The sequence below is a fragment of the Spea bombifrons genome, chromosome 2, assembly GCF_027358695.1.
Source record: "Spea bombifrons isolate aSpeBom1 chromosome 2, aSpeBom1.2.pri, whole genome shotgun sequence".
Classification (NCBI taxonomy): Eukaryota; Metazoa; Chordata; class Amphibia; order Anura; family Pelobatidae; genus Spea; species Spea bombifrons.
The window spans coordinates 83,229,231-83,252,994 of NC_071088.1; the positions used below are offsets into that span (position 1 = coordinate 83,229,231).

The following is a 23,764-nucleotide window of genomic DNA, read 5'->3' on the forward strand; positions in this document are numbered from 1 at the left end:
GATGATGGAGAGATGAGGGTCTGTGGTTGAGTTTTGGTTGAAGGGATCGACAGAATTTGCCACCGCCTCATCCCACACTCATCTTCTTTCCACCTCTGCCTAGCAGGATCACGAGCCTCCCCAGAGGGTCCCTTGCTTTGAGCCTCTCAGGCAGAGGCCGGGCGCTGGTGATGATCAATGGAATCATGCTGCACACGAAATTGTATAGGTACTAATATGTTTATATAGAGAGATCACTTGTAACCGCAGTGTATAGCATGAGGTGTACAACAGGTACGAGCTGATCCATACTCATCCATAGGACCACACTCTCTCCATGGTAGAGCAGCACCAGCAACACATATCTTGCTCTTTTCCCGTTATGTGTATAGTAGATGCTTTTTGTTGGTACATATCACTGTAATGCTGTGTATATTCTCTTAAAGACTAGTGAGCCTGACCCTGATTACTATGTATGCCTAAATTCTACACCATTACTCAACAGTCTTTAAGCTGGATGAATTTGACTGTGTGTACATACTGCATACTATGTTTAAGATTAGTCTAAAACCTAAGATGTATTCTTATTGGGGAGCAGAGTATTCTGTTTTGGACATTTAGCGTGCAGATATGTATTATGATCGGTCACTTTACTGTGTATGCCGGCTTATGTGATTGGGCCTGGTTGTGTTTTATTAATGAATATGCTGTTATTTAGCTGTCATGTTTTAGCAAATGAGTATTCTGCACCTTGACAGGATGTTTTGGAAATCACGTTCATTATGTCATATTACTTCCCTTGTAATAGACAGGGATCATGCCTACAATGTTCTCTGTGTATCCCACAATTATAATTTCCTCTTCCTGGGCATTTTATAGAGATCAGTGGATAGGGTAGGACATTAACATAGCTACCAGAATGAGAACTGTGCATCCTTCACATTGTAGGTATTAAGTGAAACTAATTGCTTAGCTCATTGTTTAAAATCAGTACGACCGGCTTTTATTGTTATGTCCCGCTATAGATAATTGTCCACAGATTAATAACTTTTCAGCATTTTTTTATGTATAAGATGCTGTGCCACTTGTAGCTTAATCGGTACATATGCTGTTCGTCCTCTATCTAAACTGTAACTTCCAAATAGTTCCCTACTCATTTTCATCACCAGAGTTATGGTTTTTGGAATATTTTTCTTATACTCATTATTTAATCATATTGTGTACTTTGGTTTCCCCTGGATTATTGGGTCTAGGCAATCATGCTGTTTTGTTCAATTTTTAATTGGTCATTTTTGGGATATAGGAAATCTGGGAATAGAAAAACAAGCATGTTTGTTTGCAGAACAATTCCTGATCGTCAATATCGTTGGTCATCCATTCTTTTATTTGGGCAGGTTATTTAAACCTGAGGCTGAAAATGGTATTCCATGTCATTTTCTGGAGTGTTTCTTATTTGTTATGTTTTTTTATATGTCTGTTGATTGCCCTTTTAACATTTATTTCTAAATGTACAAAAATGCACAGAATCATTGTGTACTAAATGTGCATCCCACATGTGAATAATTGCTGGGACTTTGAGTCAAAAAGGCATTTGATAGGGTTTATTCACTAAAAAGCTGTTGCAGAAGCGCAAGCGAGCGCGCGTTGGGAACATTTTAAACAGCGCGAGACAACTTTTTTTAAAAAAAAACATAAAAAGGGAGTTGTCAAGAGAGTTGTGACTTCCACTCCTTCACTCCACTATTTATAATGAAGGGCCAACACTTGCAAGTTTCTTCAGCAAGAAAGGCCGAGCTGACCCTGCTTGATGTATAATTCAGTTGGTGAGAAGACTGGAGAAATATGAACAATTTAATTAAATGTTGAAAGTCTAGCCAAGCCCTTCCTGCAGCAGATCTGCCCTTAATGTATAGTGACGTTGAAACAATGGATTCTGTTGCCTTTAGCGAACAGACCCCAATAATTACAACATTCAAAGTGATGGTATTGCATCACGGCAACGCTTGTATGTATATTGTTATCCTATATTATAGACCTTATTATGGCACCAGAGTTATGTTTCTGCTTTTTCATATTACACATAACATTCCCTTGTGTTATCTTTATTAATCCATATTTTGTGACAGGGGAGTTGTGGTGTCAACTCCCACATATCACTCTTCATTGAAAGTTTCTCCATGTAGAAGGGCTTTGGTGGTCCTGGATGATTATATAATTCAGTGGGTGAGGTGACTAAAGAAATCTTGCTGGTCTAACCATGCGTTATACAGGGCCAACCAAGCTCTTCCTTCATTAGGGGCACACAAAGTTTGGACCTTCATAATGTAACCACGACTCGCTTTAGAGTACAAACCGCATCGTGTCTGTTTTTGTAATTTAGTTAGCTTTTGCTGCGTTACGTTATCACTGGAGTATAATTTTCACTCTGCAGTTTAGACCAGAGATTTTAAATATGGGTCCTGAAGTTCTTGATCAGTGCACATTTCCAGGATCTCCTGAGATGAGTGCAGGTGACTGATTTGGTGTCTTTCAGTAGTAACTAAAAACATGAAGTATTTGACATATTTGTGTACTGAAAAAAGAAACTGACTTAAAACCATTGTTGTCTTCATTTTTTATGTGGAGGACGACATGCCATTGAGAAACGTATGCTGGAGACCAAGCACTGCTAAGTTCTCTGTTCAGTGCAATACAACCAATGACTAGCAAGTCTCCAGTAGGAACGCTCTGTCACCCAGGGTTTCATTACCATGCCAAGTTCACTGGATATATGGCCGTTTAACACTCTGTGAAACACTTTGTTGATTAAAAACTTGCTGTACCTTAGTGTTTTTTTATTATTGAATCATGTAATAACAATTTGCATAGAGTGACTGTTTAAAAACAATACACAAATCTAGTCTAATAGAAAACATATTTAAGCGTTCATTGAAAGTATCTTCTACCATAAAGTATCCTAAGTACTTAAGTAGGAGGGACTTTCATGGTTTAACAGTGAAATTACATGTAATTAGTTCAGGTAAAGCAAGGCTTACTATTATAACCCCATTAAACCTTTGAACTATGTTGTGTCAGCGGTTGTTTCTTTATTATTCAATGTGTGCCCTCGGGTGAGATGTTTTAGAATGATTTCCACACTTAACATCTAATGCTTTCTCTCAGCTGTATTACAGACAGATAATCACATTGCCTTTAAATTAGATTTGCAATAAATATGAAAGGTTGGATGAGAAGATTTTATGCTGAGCAGAAAATGCGGCCTTCAAATGTGACTCCCAAAAATCTGATTACTTATTTTTTAAGGTGTTTGAAACTCAGTACTTGAGGTCCATAAGTCTGCTGAGATTTTTTCAACATATGACTTGCCCTGGCCTTTGTTTAATTTGCAACAATATGAAGATCCATGTCATCATGAAAATAGCCAATAGAGGTCTTCCTGGGTAGTGGGATTGTGATTGGAAACACTGTGATCACATGACAAAGCCAATGTCTGTTTTGCTGGCGCTATGGCTCCCTCTTCGCAAAGCTTGTGACAGTGTAATATTTATAATTGTATTTATAATAAATAATGCAATAATATAAGAAATATTGATTGCAATAATAACATTGAAAATATTCATATTTGCGCGTGTTTAAAAAGTTCTTAATGTAAAAATTACCTTGAAAGTGATGTTTGTCTTTTTTCTGTAAGGCCCTAAAAGCATCTTCTAACGTCTACACAGGTTTGTTGAGTCATGAGCTAAGTGAATGGGTTAATGTACCTTGGTACAGGTATGTCTGTATCATGGCATTGTTGACTGTTGTCGGTTGTGTAAGTGTGTTGGTTTCTTACGTACTCCTTTACCGGCCACTTTGAAGGGCACCCAACATTTGTAGTATGTAATGAAGAATGGTCAATTGTGTGATGAATTTCTATATTGAGAAAACTAAGTAAAATCTTTAGTATAAAGAGATATTTGAAAATATGTAATCCTTATTCTACTGTATGTAGCTGGCTATTTGTGGTTCAAGAGGTAACAAAAGACAACAACGCTAATGGTGATATATCCTAAAAGACAGGTAGCCATGTCTCATAAGTTTTTGGCCAGTACCTAAGTTCTGTGCTAAATTGTATTGATTGGATAAATCGCTTCCTAACTCCAAAAATGCAATCAGGCTTTTGAAATTGCTTATTTTACTCCTGAATTTTACATTGTTTTAAGTTGTCCATCTGTGGAGATGTCGCATGTCTGGCAATTAGATTGTAAGCTCGTTTGAGCAGGGCCCTCCTCACCTGTTGTGTCTGTAAGTCAAATCGTTATGTTACATACTACTTGTTTTGTCCCATCTACCCATTGTGCAGCGCTGCGGAATTTGATGGCTCTATATAAACCATTAAATAATAATTACCCCTACACTGCGACACGCTAGAGCGTTTAGTTCTGGCAAAATGGCAAGTTGATCGTGTCTGAATGCTGGCTACCTCCACCAGGAGGCAGTTGGAGACCAGCTCTGTAGGCACATAAACATTGACATGTTGTAAATCCAAATTGCTGTGCTCCTTGGAATTGGATCCCCTACATTGAAATGTTTCTTGGACTTTGCAGACAGTTCTGTAAACTAGTATGAAACTCCAGTCCGTCAGCGCTGCAGACCCACAGGAATTTCATGAAAACGCATAACGCAGTGATATACAGTATAAGCTGTTAGAGACATCCTAAACAAAACGAGCCTGGGAAATGGTAATTCCAGTTGCTATATAATGTGAATTTTTATAAAGAAACCATATGTGCCACACCACAGACCTGATGATTTCATGTGGGTAGAATACTATCCATTAGGTAACGGTACAGTGTATATTGTTTTCCCCCTCTTTTTCATTGTCTCTCCAGTTGAGAAATGGCCTGGTTGATTCCAGCATGGTGGTTTATTTGGTATTGCTTAAACAGGAAGACTGGAGGAATATTTGGCATAAATGCATGATCTCTAGGCTATGATTATCATGTTTCAAACTTTCACATGTAATTCCGAAAACCCTTTACTTGACATTTAATGAGACTTCGCTGCTGTTCTAGTCAGTTTCCTTTAATATAAACACTTACAATGTGGCTACTCTGTTTTCCTAGTAAGTAGATAATAATGTATGATAATTTCATGGGTGTGTATATATAATATATTTTTTAAAACTTGCATTGCCTAAACTGGACACTAAGTCTTAGGAAGGCAGATTTACTCCCAAAATAGTATCTGGGTTTCCTAATACAACATCAGAATACATTAATAGAAGATAGTGAATTAAAAAAATCCTGTTATATGAGATATGGGGGGACTATGCCATGTACATAATGGTGGTGTAATGCAATGGCTGGGGCTATTTCTGGAGCGCTTAGAATAGATTAAATATAACGGGTATCGCCAGACCCGACAAAACATGAATGTGCCTTGAGGAGTGTATTAACCAATTCATATCTTGAGACTTATTTTAAGAAAGATAGAGATGTATTTTGTACTTCATAGAAAGAGTGGCCATATTAATAGCATAGTCTGATGCTATGATGATATATTAAGGTAGACTTAATCTAATACTAAAGAAAAGAGTCAGGATCGTGAAAGGAACAAAACATTTTGTTCATGTAAATGTAAAGTACTGTTTATGCATGAACTGTAGCTTTTATGCAAGTAAGTTGTAAAGGAGTGCTCATTACACCCAGAATTTCTATTGTTCATAGTGATGTAGTCTGCTAAACTGTGAAAGTTTTTTTTCTATGCAGTTTTGATTTTGGTTTACTGAGATAGAGGTAGATAAATGGAATAACCTCCCATCAGGAGTTTAATACAGTAAGAGAGTAGGCATAGGGCTGTTTTGACTCTGACAAGACCAAGCACTGATTATACCCTTCGTGTCACAGGGCATACTATTATGTCCTCTAAAACATTCTCTAAAAGATAGATGAAGTAATAATACGTCCTATGATTTTTGCACCAGCTGAGACCTACCCCCCCACCCCCACCCCCACCCCCACCCAATTCATGTGAGATCAAGCTGTCAGGAGCCAGCATCACTAGCTTCTTGCTGACTGATCTGGTGACATAATAAATGTAAAAGGTTTATCAGAGGGTCAATCCAGACCCTCCTGAAACATCCGATGAGCTCTCCCTCCACTCTGATGGCAAGTACAAAATTTGTATGGCTACACTTAACATGGAAACGGGGATACATGGGTCAACAAAGATATGCTAACCCCCCCCCAAAAAAAAACCTCTTTTGGGAAAAATGGGTAGAATAGATTGGCCGAATGGTTCTTGTGACCTAACATTCTGCGTTTCTGTGTTACTGCTGTCAACAATTGTATGGAATCTGACATCTGTATCAATTTCTACTTATCCTGTGAAATAATATATTTTCGCAGTGACTTTCCCTTCATGTAGCAATGCAGGCCAGGACTGAGTAGACAGTGCTCTTGCCTGCTATCATTTTCTGTGGTTTGTTATGCATTGATTCATGTGATGCTGGAAGACCACATACCATTTCCTATATAAATGTGCAAGTCATTGTGGAGAATAGTCTTGTAGAACACTGATTGATGCCTTTCATATTTTGTCCCAAATACCTTTTTAAAATTGAAAAGTGTGTTATAAATACTAAAGGCCAGTTCATTTGAACAAGGATCTGTTTTTAATTTTAGCCTGCTAAATAAAATCCTTTATGCGTTTTATGCATCTGACTGTAAAATCCACATTTGTGAATGTGAGGAAGCATCCGTGATATAGTGTCTGGTTTCTGCACAAGTTGTATTTTTATTGATTATGGAAGCTGGAGTTTGAGATCGGTACTGGAGTTTTATATACTTATAGTGACGAGGAAAGGAAATTGCACACTTTGAAATTATTTAGTTTTCTGCATTGTTTATAAAATGTGACTTGTTCCTACATCTTAGTCAGAAGTATAGACAAACACAATATGCTTAAGCTAATAAAACACAATGATAAACTTTTATGGCTTTATTGAAAACATCCATTAAACATTCATAGTGGTAGTAGAAAAAGAAAGTGAACCCTTGGATTTAATAAGTGATTGAACCTAGTTTGGTAGCAATAACCTCAAACAAGTGTTTCCAGGAGCTGAAGATCAGACCAGCACAACGTTCAAGGAGCAATTTTAGACCAAACTTCCTTACGGAACTGGTTAAGCTCAGCAGTTTTCCTAGGATGTCTGGTGTAAATAGCTCTCTTTAGGTCTTTCCCAGCATCTCTAATGGGTTAAGGTCTGCACTCTGAATGTGCAGATTTTCTTTTTTGAGCCATTCTGTAGTAGATTTACTTTAATGTTTAGGGTCATTATCCTGCTGCGTCGCCCACCTTCTACTGAGCTTCAGGAGGCGCACACCTATCGTGGCATTATCCTGTATGATCCCTTGATGAACTTTGGAATTCATTGGCCTCTCAATGATGGCTAGCTGTCCAGGCCCAGAGTAAGCAATGATGTTTTGCATATGGTAGACTCATGGTAGACTCATGGTAGACTCATGGTAGACTCATGGTAGACTCATGGTAGACTCATGGTAGACTCATGGTAGACTCATGGTAGACTCATGGTAGACTCATGGTAGACTCATGGTAGACTCATGGTAGACTCATAACAGAGATGTTAGCCAGTTCCAATAATTCATTCAAGCCTTAAGCTGTTTCTTTGGGGTTCTTTTTTGCCTCATTGAACATTCTGGTTTGTGCCCTTGGAGCCACTATTGAGAGTAGCCACAGCACTAAATTCTTTCCTTTTATGAACAATTTGGCTAACTGTGGACTGATGAATATGTAAACTCTTAGCAATTGCTTATATGCAATATGCAAATCATATGTCAACGTTCTATGATTGGACTTCAGGTTTGCTAATTCCTAGCTCCGATTTGCTTTTGTTGAGCTGATTAGCCTAGGGCTTCACTCTCTTCCAACCCACACTGAATGTTTGATGTATTCAATGTAGACAACAATATAATAATTTGTGTTGTATGTTAAAAACACATTGTTCATTGTTGTAACTTAGGCGAAGATCATATTTTCAGACAGATTTTTATACATAAATGCTGGTAATTCCAAAGGGTTCACTTTGTTTACTTTTTCTTGCTACTGTTTGTTACTTTAGTAAAATGTGTTTAATACATGTCCTTTTTTCTATTTAAAAGTCTTGGTTGCATATAGTGCAGTGTTTTTGACGTGTTGCACATGCATGACTTATTACCTTAGCTCAATCAGAGGATACATGTTAGAGCAAGAGGCTATGGTCTAAAATTGGAGGTTCAGAGGTTTAGATATAATGTGAATGAGTTAGGTAAATAAATAAATGGAACAGCCTCCCCATCAAAGGTGGTAGAGGCTAATGCAATGAGGGGATTTAAAAATGCATGGCATAGGCAATTAGCTATCCTGAATCTAAGCAAGACCGAGGACTGATTAAGGTGAGTCTTTACTTTGGTTCATATCTCCCGTTAAATTATGTTTTTGAATTGGAATGATTTGAAATAACTCTTCTTCAGTGCTTGATGTTTCCCTTTTGATAACAAAGGACTTAGACTCCATATTTTTTATATGTTAGGTGTTTTTACAGATGCTGGCCTTGGTTTTGTGGTTTTAAATATAAGTTATGGGTGATTCTTTCTCTTTATTTATATTCTTGGAAAGTAGTTTTCAGAATGTGGATTTTGGTCTGCTAGTAAAGGTAATCAATGTGCCGTCTACTTCAGTAACTATTCCAAGGTATATCACGTGCATGTAACTTTGTGTCTTATTACAGTGTTTATTTTACAGTCTGAGTTTATGGCTAGCCAGACAGCTCTCAGACCATATTTGAGACGTGGCTCACCTCTGTAGCGTTCAGCTGATTCCATGTGCATTGTCATTGACACTATTACATACTCATTCCAAGACATGCTACCACCTCCAAACAAATGAACGGCAGATCACGACCACTGTTAAGTTACACTGGGCGGAAATCAGTGAAATCAGATTCCCCTACTTACCTTCTAACTGGACTTTGTAACCGACAATCCACGTATATATGTACAATACTGTGCACAGGGCTCAACAAACCTTGGACGCCAGGGTTTTGCAAGGTTGCCATCATGTAAAGTGAGGCTCCCAGTGGGGTCACTTAATGCATGGCACTCCATTCACAGCGCCCCCTGCAGGAAAGCATAGGCTGCCTGTATTCACAAAGCCAGAAGATTGGCAGCAGCGTGGCTGCGAGATGAGGGGTGGTAGTGTATGTGTGTGTATACTATACTTTCCGAGTCATTGTGTATGTATAGTGCTGGAGTCAGTGTGTGTATACTGTAGTGTCGGTGTGTATACCATGGGGCAATGGAAGAAGGTGACCAGGTGTATTGAATCATGTTTCTTACATCACGTGGATGGCTGGGTGCGTGTGCATTGACACGTACCACCTACCTAAGCATCTGTGGGATGTGCTGGACAACCAAGTCTGATTCATGGAGGACCACCTCACAACTTAAAGGATCTGCTGCTAACATCTTGATGCCAGATACCACAGCAGACCTTCAGAAGTATAGGAGCGTCCATGCCTCGTCTGGTCAGGGCTCTTTTGGTGGCAAAAGGGGGACCTACGCAATATTAGGCAGGTTGTCATGGCCTCTAGTGAACCCTAATCATAGAAAAAAACTTTCTCAGTATGTGAATGCTTTAAGGGTAACAAGTAAACAATTATACAAGAAAGCTAGACCATATGGGCCAGTGGATTCCTTGTTGCCACCTTTTTAGTGAGTAGGGTTTTAACCTACCCCAGAATCTGTATGCATTTATTATCATACTTAACTGTCCTGTGTAGGTACCACATGGTGAATGCCAATGCAGTTAAGAAATGTGAATTTATCCTGAAGTTTTAAAGCTCAACAGTTTTTTTTTAAATATATTTATAATATAAATCGAAATTGGCTCACTGGAAGCTTGTAGGTCCCCACAGAGAATGGCAGATTTTTGGAGACTAGGATACCTAGTTTTTTATATTTGTAAATTCTTTCATGTTTAAAACATTTAGCACTTGAACTTGTTATTGTTTATTTATATTGCGACATCAATGTACGCAGCAATTCTTACAGGATATTCAAAGGGTTTAACAAATCTAGCATTGACTGATACATTAAATCAAGTGCTGAAAGAAAACTACTTGATTTTTTCACGAGACATCCTCTAAAAACATAGAATGTGTCTGCAGCTGAGAACCATTCGGCCTATCCAGTCCCCCATTTCTGAATGTAGGAAAACCTTATGCCTATCCCATGTGTTCATAAACCTATTCACTGTATTAATCTCTACCACGTCTGCTTAAAGGCTACTCCATGCATCTGCTATCCAGTAAATTAATGTTTCCTAATGTGACTTTTAAACCTTTGCACATGTAATAGAAGACTATCCTCTTGTGGTACTCTCCTCTTTTATCGTGTTGATTCCCTTTATGTATTTACATTTTTCTATCATATCCCCCTGTCACATCTTTCTTCAAAGCTATAGATTAACATTACCTGGTAAGGTTTATCCTGTAATCCATGAACCATTTTAGTAGCCCTTCCCTGAACTTTATCCAACATATCTACATCCTTCTGGAGATACGGTCTCCAGTGCTGTACATGATACTCCAAGTGAGCTCTCACCAGTGATCTGTACAACGGCATGAGTGCTTCCCTCTTTCTACTGCTAATACCCCTCCCTATACAACCAAGCATTCTAAGGTAAAGTCTTATAAAAGCCATCCCTGATAATATTTTTGATGAGTTAGTGACAACCCCCACAGGGTGCCTACTACTACAATAATAGTTGCACTAGACACAACGATGCAATATTAATTTCTTTATGTAATGCCGGTTTGTGGTACTACCCCTTTAAGAACAAATCATCACAATTCAAGGAGACCTTCATTGAGAAAACCATGTGTTTCTGGCTCATCTACTGTGCTAGCAGATCATAAACTGCTCCAACAAGCAGCACAGTTCTGTCCATAGATATTTAATCCCTTCTAAACACTAGAGACTCTGTTTTGAGCAGCTCTGGGAGCATTCTTGAAAGGTCACACTGAGATTGGTTTCCTTGTCTCCTTTTTCTGTCCATTTGCTTTTAGGCCATTAAACGAAACTAAAATACAGTCCTTTGTTGAATGGAACATTCTAAAGATCTCTTGGAGGGCAGCAAGGCAATAAGAGCAAATGTGCAAGATATGTCATGATCATACCTAATATGTAATTGAGTAGAATGTAAAGGAAGGCTTCAGTTTGTATTTAACTTCTACATGCCATATCTGATATAGATATAGAAAATGCGTTGGATCCACATTGGCATTTTTTTCTCTAGTCGGTGTACCAAAATGTGATAGGACATAGTTATAGTGTACTTCTGTACCTTAGCTCTACTTATTGCTGTAGTACCAGCATTGCTACTATTGTACTACTTACAGTAATACGGTTTATTTTGTATAGCCGTTCAACCCTGTTGAAACGTCTAAAGAGCATAGAAGAAAACATAAATCTGTCAGGGAGCATTTGCCACAGAATTACTTCCTGTTTCCAAGGGCTCATTCATGTCTGTATCTCACCGCACCAGAATATACATGCTTCTACAATCAAAGAATCATAATTGGCATAAGAAATCTTATGTATGACTACAGAGCCGTTTACATATCTAACATATGCAGTGTATTGCTGTCGGTTATTAGACAATAAACTTGGTTTGATGGTTTGTTGGTCCTGTTTACTGCATGGTTTAAGTGGGGACGTCTCTGTAATGTTATACATAATGCAAGCTCTGCTAGATGCCAATACAAGGTTTTCAGTACAGCAGAAGCTTGCTCAGCCCTTTAAAATGTTAGTAAGTGTGTGTGTGTGTGTGTGTGTGTGTGTGTGTATATATATATATATATATACTGTGTAGTAAGTATAGTATAGAGATGTACTTTTAAATACATATAAATGCTTTGTCACCATGGGAAGTGTCCATGTTGGGCAGGTCTTAAAGTTAAATGGTTGATAGTGTTGTGTGGCTGGAGGGAAAGAAAAGAGAAGGCCCTCTTTACCTAATGTATCAGTTTGTTTAGTCTTTCAATTCTAGTTTTGTCATATTGTAAGAAGCGTTTTGTAACTTGGCGCTATATCAATAAACAATGATAGAGGAGGGGCAGGGAAGAGAGAAGGCAAAAAATATAGAAAACAGGATAGAGGAAAACTGCATTTTATTGATGCTCAAACATTGTTAAAAAAAACACTTGAGTAGATTGTGCAGGAAATCCATATTGAATACATGGATGTTGATAGTTTTTACATAAGTGCAATGTGTGTCTCTGCCCCAAGAGGGCGCTGACATTTTCACTGAATGAAGTAGGTCTTGGCACATGTCTTATAGAAAGATGCAAGTAGAAAGTGGACGCAAGCCTTTTTCCTTGCTTCTCTTGAGCAAAGCTACTCCATTTGTGTCCATTGTCAGACACTTGTTGCTCCATTTGTGACAGTTTTAAAAAGTCTAAAAGTAACCAAGTAAATCATAAGTGTAAAAATAAAAAATGCAGAATCCTTCATGAACACAATATATCGTGTTGTGTTAACATAGCAATGTGAACTTAAATATTAGTGATTCTTAGAAACAGTGATTTAGATAATTTTCAGTTTTTCCTCTCAAATTCCCAGTTTCCTAAAACCTTATTGAGTTACTCCAACATTGCCTTTTTTTAATTTCTAGCTGTATTTTTTTTGTATGTGTGATTAAGGGGATGAATGGGTATCTGTGAATGATTAGTATCTATGAATGAGTGGGTGGATGTGTGTGTGTGTGTGTGGGGGGATAGCATGGCATAGGGAGCCTGTAATCACTCCTATCATGCTCAGGTATCTAGCATGTACTGGCTGCCTGGGCATGATAGGAGTTGCTGTTAGCAAACATATATGTTGTTATTGATCCTTTTTTTCAATATTGCTGTGTTAACCACAATTTTATTAAAAGTAAGTAACACACCAAAATTGGGCAGAAAAAGTTTTATTTATTTATTTTGAAAAACTGAATTTTCAGTTTTGGTCCAGAATTTTCATTTCGGTGCATCCCTATTCATTTTTATATTGGGAAAATTCATTTTGTAACATATCAAACTACATTCTATTACTTGCTATGGGGATTGTTCCTTGTTGCAGCAGATCCCCGGCATCTTCAAATTCAGCAATTTGCTCATTTTCTTACTTCATCTAACATCATGAAGGGCCAACCTCCTCTATGGATCTCTTGGATGGCTGTGCATGAAGTATATTTAAATCAAGGAGAGTTCTTTTACATCGTCTCACGGAACTATGCATTATGCGCGTCCAGCGTAGCTGTTCCTGCAGGGGAAACATCTGATGCACGGCCTTTTCATAATACATATATAAAACCACAACTCTTTCCATTTAATGAATAAACCTTCAGATGCCTGGTGCTCTTTTTGATGTGCATATAGTGATAACAGATCATCTAAACATGTGTTGGTGAGTTTACTTCAAGTACATAGTTCCACATCAGTTGTTTGTTGTGGTAAGTTGTGTCCCAAAGATTGCTTACGTATGAGTCTCACATTGGCAATTGTTGCCTGAAAAAACTTCCCCTAAAAGGTCTCCTGTGCCATTTTACTTGGCCAACCTTCCATCTTCCTTTTAGGTTTACATTCTTGATATAATAGTTTGTTGATATTGTACTGTCTGCTAGGTATTTTTGTTGCAGGACTATTTCTCAGTTATGAAAACCTTTATGGTTTCCTTCTCTTTCAGCTTCCAGTCAAAGCCACGCAACAGAATACCCACACCAAAGTCAGCATGGAGCACAACAAAGAGTGTCTCATAAACATTTCAAAATACAAGTTTTCCCTCGTCATAAGCGGACTTACAAATATCTTAAAAAATGTAAACAACATGGTGAGTTTCCTCATGCCCCTGAAAATGTGTACTTTCCTGTTAATTGTGTAGTGGGTATAGTTGAATGTATACAAGCTAACATTCCAGATGTTGACAGCCTAGTATGTGTGAATGTGCATTGTGAATAGCCTGATGGTGTGTACATTTCTGAGCATAATAGAAAATGTTTACTCAATGTTGTTTTTCTCCTCCCGTTTTTAGAGAATTTTTGGAGACGTTGCTGAAAAAAACTTGTATTTGTCTCAACTGATCATACTCGACACACTGGAAAAGTGTCTTGCAGGGGTGCGTATTTGTTATGCTGTGTTTGTACGTACGTACGTATGTACTATATTGTGACACTTGTGTTTACTTTTGAATTGAATGTCCATTCACAGATTTGATAGGGTAATTTCCCTAAATGTGTTTGCATTCACTAATCCTCCACTGGACATGTTTTATTTTTAAAAAAATCACTAGATGCAAAATAAAAAAATATTCATGTAATATTTGTGGGTTAGCTAAAGGCTTTTCTCATTACTTTTACATGTAGGGGATGTACAACTTCAGCATGAGTTTGAACTAAAAAAACTGATAGAGCTTAGAAGCCAGGCAGACGTTGTTAGAATCCAGTGCTAGTGTAATGACCCTTGAAGATAAACGCTGTGTTTTCCTTCCTCCCAGTTCAGGAACAGCTGATCATGTCATTGCCAGAAAGCAAAAATGGCTTTTGCAGGTGCTTCCTAATTTGTTACAACTTTGGCCGAACTTCCATTGGGACACAACTGTGTTTTCCCAGTTTTCACTTCTGTCCGTAACGTGCAGTTCTTACACAAGTTCTAGGACCTTTTTTTTTTGTTTGGTTGACATGCTGTCCAACTTTTCCAAACCTGACTTTTAACACTGATGACATCTGTTCTTCCTGGCTAGTCTGCTGGGAGCCTTGGGCCTCTTGCTTTCCTCTAATGAATCACTGTGTGCTAAATCATTTTGGTTTCGAATCCTCTGCCATAAATTTCATTCCGTCTATTGATATACTATCTTTATGAAGGAGAAAAAAAGTTCTCGACTAATTTTACCATCTGGTATATGGATGGGAAATGTATTAAACGTATCCTCCTGTCCCCTGATCATTCAGCTGTGGTGGTGTAAAATAAGATGTATGGATAGATGTGTGCAGCCTTCAACTAAAATCTTAAATTAGTACATCCTTTAGATAATAGAAATAATCTTATACGTAGTCTTCCAGCTGCAGAGTTTATAATAGGAGGCAGTTTATTCACTAAAGTTGGTAGGATGATTGTGCTTTCAACTCACTGAATACACTCTGCACTAGAAAGGACTATCGCTGACAAATTTCTCTGCAACAATGACTGAGCTGGTCCTGCGTTAAGTCTAGTTAAATCAGTGAGGCGACTGAGGAAATCTGGTTTAAATATGCTTTATTCAGGACAACCAGGGTATCCAAATCTCACTGGGATTAACCTTTTATGATGTCTGTTACATGAATCATGCGAATCCCTCTTTAGTGAATACACCTTGTGAAAAAAACTGTTCTCCATAGACTCAGTTGGGTTCCCTATCTTAAAGCTTTAAAATCTGATCTGTTTAAGTTTGACACACGAGTCATAGAGAAAATAAGATGGTATGAAAACTAGCAAATATAATGTAAAATAACACTGTTAGTTAAAAAAAAAATGAAATACAAGCAACATTTCTTGTATGTCAGCCAGATATTATATAGTGTATTTTATGCATTTCAGCAACCAAAGGACTGTATGCGTCTGGATGAAACAATGCTGGTTAAACAGTTGTTGCCAGAGATATGCCATTTTATTCATACTCACAGAGAAGGCAACCAGCATGCGGCTGAGCTTCGAATGTCAGCCTCGGGGGTCCTGTTCTCGCTAAGCTGCAATAACTTCAACGCTGTATTCAGTCGGATTTCTACCAGGTAGGTAAAGTGGTCTGAAACAAACCCCCCAAATCACATACTACATGATTGGTCTGTCCCTGTATGTGAAATGGAGATACATGGTGCCAGATAACTCATAGATGGGTTCCATATACATTGTGTGTTGCATCTTTCACTGTAGGGGCACACAAAAACAGAAGCTTGCGGTAACAATGTGGAAGGTAACAGTGCCACTTGTTTGTGATGTGTTCCTCATACCAGCACCAAATCATGGCGCTGCAAGACTTTATTAGCTATTTTATGGGCTTCCTGGGAAGAAACACACCTCCGCTCACTGCGTCTGCATGTTCCACTTTTTGTGGTCTTTAGTGATGCTCCTGGTCCAAGCCTATCTGCCAGGTCTATAGATCCTACAGAGGAGAAAGGGTTATGAGAACTTTGGACTGCTGACTTTGGGGTTTATTTACTGTGTTGAAATGAAGGTTTTCAAACTCTCTGCAGTAGCTGTGCGTTAGGAGTGCCATGTCATTTAATTGATTATATGGTTAGTTGAAATTTTCCATTTGCTAAATGTTTTTTTTTTTTTTATTTGCTTTTATTGTATCTCCTGGGACTTCCTCCTGATTCCCAAAGTGTAGTATAAGAAAAGGGTAGCAGGAGACAGCCGACTACAAATAATTTTATACTGTTGTATGGTTTAATTATATATATATATATATATATATATATATATATATATATAAAACATTTTATTATTAATGTTAATTTTACTAACCAAGACTCAATTGCTGCTAGAGATGCTAAGCTTTGAGGCAAGCAGTGGTACGATTACATAGAGCCTAATGCTGTGTGTGAGCCTTGCTTGTATATTTGTGCTAATGAATGCTCCCTGAGAGTCTCTAGTTAAGTTTTCTAGCAGTCGGAGCTCGGAGTCTCCTCGGGGGCCAGCTGACTGTAAATGTTGTTGATCTTTTGACCCCATTTCCTGTGTAGGCATGTAACAAGTCCTTGTGTAGCAGATGTCAATTTCAGCGTGGATAGAACAAAGCACATGGGAGGAAGCTTTTTTCTTTTTATGTTCTTTTTTTATTTATTTATTTTTTCCTAAAATTAATTTTAGTAAACGGGAGTCATGCTTGCCGTGTTTAGAATAATTCTGTTTTATTATTTTTTATTACTATTTTAGAATTATTTGCCAGGTTACAGTATTTGGCTCATTGTGTAAATACTGAAAAGAAAAGAAAAAAAAATATATAAATATATATTTAACACCCTTAAGGACCTCTTAGCTGACAAAATTGATATACAATATTGCCATATTGGTAAAAAAAAATTATCCCCAGTTTAAATGATGTAACTGAATGTGTTTGGAGATAGACTTTACAACACGGCTGTAAATTTTGATTATAGGGCTGTACGCTGTATGATAAATACAGTTCGTAAGATGAGGCTTAATGGTCAAGCTAATACAGAGTTTACTGTTGTCTCATGTACGAGACTCACCATTTCCCCTATTTAAGGACTAATTATACACATGAAAAAGGTAGTGGTATTGGTCAATTGTTCCCGTGGATTAGGGTCTAAATTACTGTGTTTTACAAAAGGATGTATTGATTTCTTTTCCGTAATTGTGATCGTGTTAAATCAGGTTTTTACTCTGCCTTATTTTTGAATTTCAGGTTACAGGAATTGACGGTGTGTTCGGAAGATAATGCTGACGTTCACGATATAGATTTGATCCAGTACATCAACGTGGACTGTTCAAAACTCAAACGACTTCTACAGGGTTAGTAAACTTGCGTAACATGAGTGTAAAATGTATCCAATCTTTTAGGTGCTTATTAAAAAGCTGGGTTTTTTTTATCAGAACAAACAATGCGTATAAACATTTACGCTCTGTGTTTTGTGTTGATATAGTGTCTTGGTGTCCTCTTTCTCCTATGTAGAAGAAGCGACTTTGATTTACAACATGGGCTAAAGATGCTTAATGCAAGTGGCTTCCACAATACGTCAAATCCTAATTAGAATAGCCTATATTTGAATTTTGCTTTTACTGAGTACAAGTGTTGTTTTATGGTTGTGCATTAAGATTCTTACAGCTCTCGTAAGATGAAACTATATTGTGCCTCTCTTGTTGCAGAGACCGTCCTGAAATTTAAAGCTCTGAAGAAAGTTGCGCAGTTGGCAGTGATCAACAGCCTTGAAAAGGTACAAATGTGTCAGGGTTATGGATATTTTGTGTGAAAAGTAGTTTAGGACACAGAAATGTCAAAATACTTATTCTTTTGGTGCAGTTGGTGAACTGTCCATTCTTTGACTACGATTTTGTTGTTGCTAGTCAGATCTCATAGAATTGTCCTAACCAGTGTTAAGTATTATATTCCCTATAAAGCGGAATCCTTCTCACAGGTGTTAGAATGATTACTTGCATAATTATTTTTTTTTACATATTTTTTTTTTCCTTCATTTTTTAAAAGCTACGCATTGTTACATAGGTTGGTGTACATATGTTAGTAAGTAAAAAGTGCATGGAATTCTAACGACTATTTCATTGATAAAAAAGAAAAAATAATTTAGTTTTGAATTTACAATGTAAATTTACAAATGCAGTAGTGCTGTTCATATATGTAGTGATTTGTTGTATACGTACAAACTCATAAAATATATCTACAATGTATTCCATGTTTTCATGTTCTGCAGGCGTTTTGGAATTGGGTTGAGAACTATCCAGATGAATTTACAAAGTTGTACCAGAGACCACAGACAGATATGGCGGGTAAGAGACCTGAAGGACTAATACATCATCGGGGCAAGACGTTTTGTTTGTTTATACGCAGCTGACATGGAGAAGAATTTTGCTTCCACCTTTCTCTGATTTCAATTAAAATTGTGTTACATGTATCTGGATTGTTTTTTAATTCAGTAGAATTTCCAAGAGACTGGTTTGTCTTTAACTTTTGTGCATTTAATGTTCTCTAACCGCTGTCAATAAAGTCTGAAGAAGAGTGTGAATGTTTTAGTGAGTGTCAGAAGAGTGTAGATATTTTAAGTAATATATACCATTGTGCTTTATTTTTAATCTCTGTAATAATTGTTTTCCTTTGATATACAGATTGCGCTGAAAAGCTGTTTGATTTGGTGGATAGTTTTGCCGAGAGTAACAAACGGAAAGTAGCAGTGTGGCCTTTGCAGATCATTTTACTGGTTTTATGTCCTGAAATTATCCAGGATATTTCCAAGGAAACCGTAGAAGAAAGCAAAATGAACAAGGTACATGAACCTCGGACTCAAACTTTATATAAAAAAATAAAAAAATAAAAATACTCTTATCACCATAGCAACCATTGAACTGCTCTGATCATTAGAAGTATTTAATTGGTTGCTGTGGTAAAACTGTTTTCATTTTTATATATATATATAACACATTAATTTTGATTCACTTATGTGTTGTAGTATATTATGAGGTTTCTTTCCCGTAACTGAATCCTTGTTTAGTTCAAATGTAAATTTATAGTGCCTGTGTTAAAATCCGTATGGGTTTAAAACAGGAGAATTTGAAATTGTGGGCGCCATCTTTTGTTGTAACTTTACTAAAGAAATGCCCTGATCTTTTTTTTTTTTATTTCTTTAATATACATCAGAAACTGTTCCTTGATAACCTCAAAAAAGCTTTAACTGGGCATGGAGTAGGGAAACCACTCACTGAAAGTGCTGCGATCGCTTGTGTTAAGTTGTGCAAAGCATCTACATACATAAACTGGGAGGATAATTCGGTCATATTTCACCTCGTCCAGTCCTTTGTGATCGACTTGAAGGTATGGAAAAGCTCTGTATTTGTTTCAGAACTGTGGTCGTTGTTGTTATGAAGACTTTTGAAGTATATTCTTGTAGCCAGATAAGCATATTATACAAACTATATCTTTATAAGTTACCTTTTGTTAATCTTTAAAACCCAAAGGGTTAGAGAATCACCTGACTTTCAAATAAACACTGTGTGACGTATAAGAAAATGTATTCTACGCACCGGGGAAAACGGGAACAAAAACCCTACTGACCATATAAATATGCCTCATACCAGAAAAACAATGGCAGTTCTCCTCTAAATAGTATAATCAGTAATAGAATAAGAAAATAGTTCCAAAATATTTAAATTTTCTTAGGTCTTGATGAAGTAGCTTTCTATGGTTTTAGTTAACTATCAACTTTATTCCTTTTTCTTTTTTTTTTTTTTTTTTTTTAGAATTTACTTTTCAACCCAAGCAAGCCTTTCTCCAGAGGAGCAGGTAGCCAGAATGCAGATGTGGATCTTATGATTGACTGTTTGGTTTCTTGCTTCCGAATCAATCCTCACAACAACCAGCACTTCAAAGTAAGTGTGTTACAACAAACCATATGTTGCATAAGAAGCCATTCTTTAAATCATCTTATATATTTTTTTTAAATAATATTACTAAAACTAATTAGCTTTATGTAATTTTAGAAGACATTGTCCCTTTAATACTTTGTGTAACGTCAATTTACTTCTAGTCTACTATTTTTACCACAAGTGTAACGGTTAATCAGTGTTTTAAAGCACTAAATATGTGGCCGTTTTGAAAGAAAGAACTGTTATCGCTTTCCTTGAAAATGAGTAATGTATTTTTTTAACATAGATTTTGCCAATATGTGGCTTAGATCTTATTTTTATCTTCATATTCTAATATGTTTGTTTTTAAGAAAAATAAAAAATGAGATAATAGTAACAGCTTTGTATGTTGAATATTGTTAAGGCAAAACAAAACTGTCCCTGAGATTGGTGTGTTTTGCCTTATAATTCTCACTTATTACTGTATTTTTAGATTATTTGTATTAACGTTTTTTAATTCGTAATCTTCCTTTTGTTTTGAAGATCTGCTTGGCACAGTCTTCACCTTCAACATTTCATTATGTGCTGGTCAACTCTCTGCATAGGATAATTACAAATGTGAGTATCAGTTGCGAGCTGTATCGTGAGTCAGATGTATGCTTCACAATCACATGTACCCTGTAAACGGTTGTAGCGAGTGTGTCGGAATTCTCCTCACCATGTTGCTAATTCCATTTATATTCACTGATGTCTACAACTAGACCAATTGTGTCTTCACACTAGCTTTAATACGCAATTCAATAATTGATTACTTTACTGAGAGGGCGGTAGGTATGTGGAAAGGCCTTTCAGCAGAAATGCTAGATCTTAAATATACTTAAGACATTTAAACATGCATGGGGATATATCTAAGGCTACCTTGAATACACCACATGAGATAAGGTCTGAGCTTTTTACAGCAGCAAAAAAAATGGGCAGACTAGATGGGATTCAACAACATAGTACCATATGAACGGTCTTATGTGTTTAACTGTGAACTGTATTCATTATGAAAATATCATATATTTGCTGATGAAAAAAGAAAAATACCATTCTGTTGTGAACATTTCATATCAAAATCCTGATGCTGTCTGAGTATCTTTCGTGTTCTGAGATGGATTGTGTTGCCTTCATCCCTTTTGGTGCAACACTGCTCCTACCTCTCTCTTGTATGTATTGAGTTGTGTTAATCCTTTCCTGTTGTATGTGATTGTATGTCAATTTCCTTTCCCCTGCTAAAGGGGCGTTATAAATGAACCCCAGTCCCAATGAAGTGTTCTCTTGCATCCTGACTGGTGGTGCGATTCTTTGGAGACCCCCTTTCCTGGAGAAGAACCTTTAGTCTAAGAACCAAAGTGGTTACCAGATTTCACTACAAGGAAGTCGGCAATGACTACCTTGGATGTTTTCGCTGGATCCTCTGGTTCCTGTTACTCAGTAAAATCTTTGTTGTGATCAAAGTATGGTGCAAGTGTTTATTTTTTTATTTTTTGAGACAGAGGAAAGTCCAGTTCAGTGTTAGAATACCTCACTGTTCTTAGACCTACTGGATAGTATGAATACCAGCACTTGTGCAAAATTCTCTTAACAAAATTAGGTTTTCTCTAAAGAGCTTTTGTCCCATTGTAAGTATACAACTGTGGTCTGCTAGTCAAACAGGCCTTTCAGCACCAATGTGTGGTTTCTATGGCAGCAGGCAATGATCTCACTTCGGGGAAGCTTTTAGAGTAACAGGATCCAACAGGAAGTTAAGTGGCCAGATGCGCTGTGGGTCATGCAGCCAGACTGCTCACTGACGGATTCAATACCACCGACTCAGCAACCCCAGAGCACTCAATGACACCCAGTCTCATTAACCTGAACCCACTTAGAGCCTAGCAGCCATTTTCTATCCCGTCAATAAGAAATTTCATTCACCTTTATGGTGTTGTAGTTGCTGCTAACACTACTACGTTTGGCTTAAAAAAAGCAAGATATTGGTTTTTTGAGGGAAAATGGGATATATTCATGCTGCTAACAATGGGCTTGAAGGTTTAAGTTCTTATGTCAGCTATAAAAATAATCCAGTGAACAATAAACCTTACGCTTTTATTTTCTTATGTTTATGTATATATTGTATTTTTTTCAAACATCATGCCAGTTTCTACACCATTGCATCGTGCCCTGTTTCACACCAGTACTTTGTATAGTGCAGCGGTCCAAGTGAAGTATGGCGTTTTGTTACCGGAGAGAGACCATGGGTTGGGTTCCTTCCAGGTGGCACCATGTGGGCATCTTGCTAACACAGGCCAAAAATACTACATTTCCATTGCAGAAGTTGTTATATTTGGGCATTCATCATCTGACCTGTAAGGTCTTACTTTCCCCACTAAATTGTATTGTGCAACATCACTCCATGTGAAGAAGCATATGTTAATACAGATTCTAAAAGCACTGCTAGTGTTGTATAATTGCTAAAGCATGCATTAACCAGAATGAAACTGAAACTGACAATTTTAGTCGTATAGTAGGGCTTTGGTTCGCTAAAATGTCTGTTCTGCCTTGCAGTCTGCATTGGATTGGTGGCCTAAGATCGATGCTGTGTATTGCTACTCAGGAGAACTCCGCAGCATGTTCGCTGAGACACTCAAAATGGTCTTACAGTTGCACCCAGCCATCCGAACAACACCGGTAAGATTTAGATAATCTGTGACTTTACTTTGTATTACATATTCAATGTCTCCATCTCATTTTTTTTCTTTTTAGTTCATTTCAGATATGCTTTTAGCATTCTTCTTTCATATCCTTGTTTACTGTGGTCCTGTTCACCTTGATTCTCCACCTATCTCTGTTCTGATGCAGCACCTTATTATTTAATAAAGGGTTCCTGCCTCGTTTAAATGCACATTGCATGCCCTGTAAAACAGAATCTCACGTAACAGGTTGCAAGCTCTGTTGTCATGTTGATGCTTGCATTTTAATAAGCATTTTATGTAAGGTTAGGGACTAGGTTCCATTCTTTTCCCCTCCACATTGAGAGCTGTTTGCCCCCAAATGTGTCTTGGCTTCTGGTAACTTCTCTTTTGCCCATGAAAGAGGCAGAACTTGAAGAGCTGTTGATGTTTCTATCACTTAAATGTCAATATTAGATTCTTCATTTCAGTACATTAATACATTTAGGTAATGGCCTTTACAGAATAAAAAGTATTATCTGCTTGGAACCAGCTTTCTTTCTAAACCTCTGGAGGCCGCCATTTTGGCTCCTGGTTCTCACCAGTTGGATCATTACTTCCGCCATTGTTTTTTTGGTTGTTTGTTTTTTTTTATTATCCATTTTGTTGTGTCTCCCTGCTTGGTGGCAGCCGATTCAAACAGCCTTTGTGAGGATTATGTTGAGACGAGAGGGAGCTCCCAGGTAGAAAATAGATTACATAATGGTGGCTCGGTCGTCTTATGCCGCCGAACGTTAACGTGTCTGACTTTAAAAACGAATATCTCCAAAAAAAAATTACGTTGATTGAAAGAAGCAAGCCATAGGTAGCGTTAATAAATATTGTTGTGCTGAAAATAAACAGTTCTACTTTGCATCTGTTTGATGTGTTTCAAGATGTGTTAATA

The 23,764-nt window shown here is 37.3% G+C and overlaps 1 protein-coding gene across 5 annotated transcripts in view; it reads left to right on the top strand.

Moving 5' to 3' along the window:
- Positions 1–23,764, top strand: part of NF1 (neurofibromin 1) — an 89,841-nt gene that overhangs the window by 300 nt on the left and 65,777 nt on the right. For all 5 annotated transcript variants that reach the window (XM_053454970.1, XM_053454967.1, XM_053454969.1 and 2 more), the window contains exons 2-12: positions 13,746–13,889; positions 14,091–14,174; positions 15,632–15,822; positions 17,463–17,569; positions 17,924–17,991; positions 18,484–18,559; positions 18,896–19,053; positions 19,425–19,598; positions 20,024–20,152; positions 20,672–20,746; positions 22,715–22,837. In XM_053454970.1, the coding sequence (XP_053310945.1) occupies positions 13,746–13,889; positions 14,091–14,174; positions 15,632–15,822; positions 17,463–17,569; positions 17,924–17,991; positions 18,484–18,559; positions 18,896–19,053; positions 19,425–19,598; positions 20,024–20,152; positions 20,672–20,746; positions 22,715–22,837 (1,329 nt within the window). The remainder of the gene's footprint in view (positions 1–13,745; positions 13,890–14,090; positions 14,175–15,631; positions 15,823–17,462; positions 17,570–17,923; positions 17,992–18,483; positions 18,560–18,895; positions 19,054–19,424; positions 19,599–20,023; positions 20,153–20,671; positions 20,747–22,714; positions 22,838–23,764) is intronic.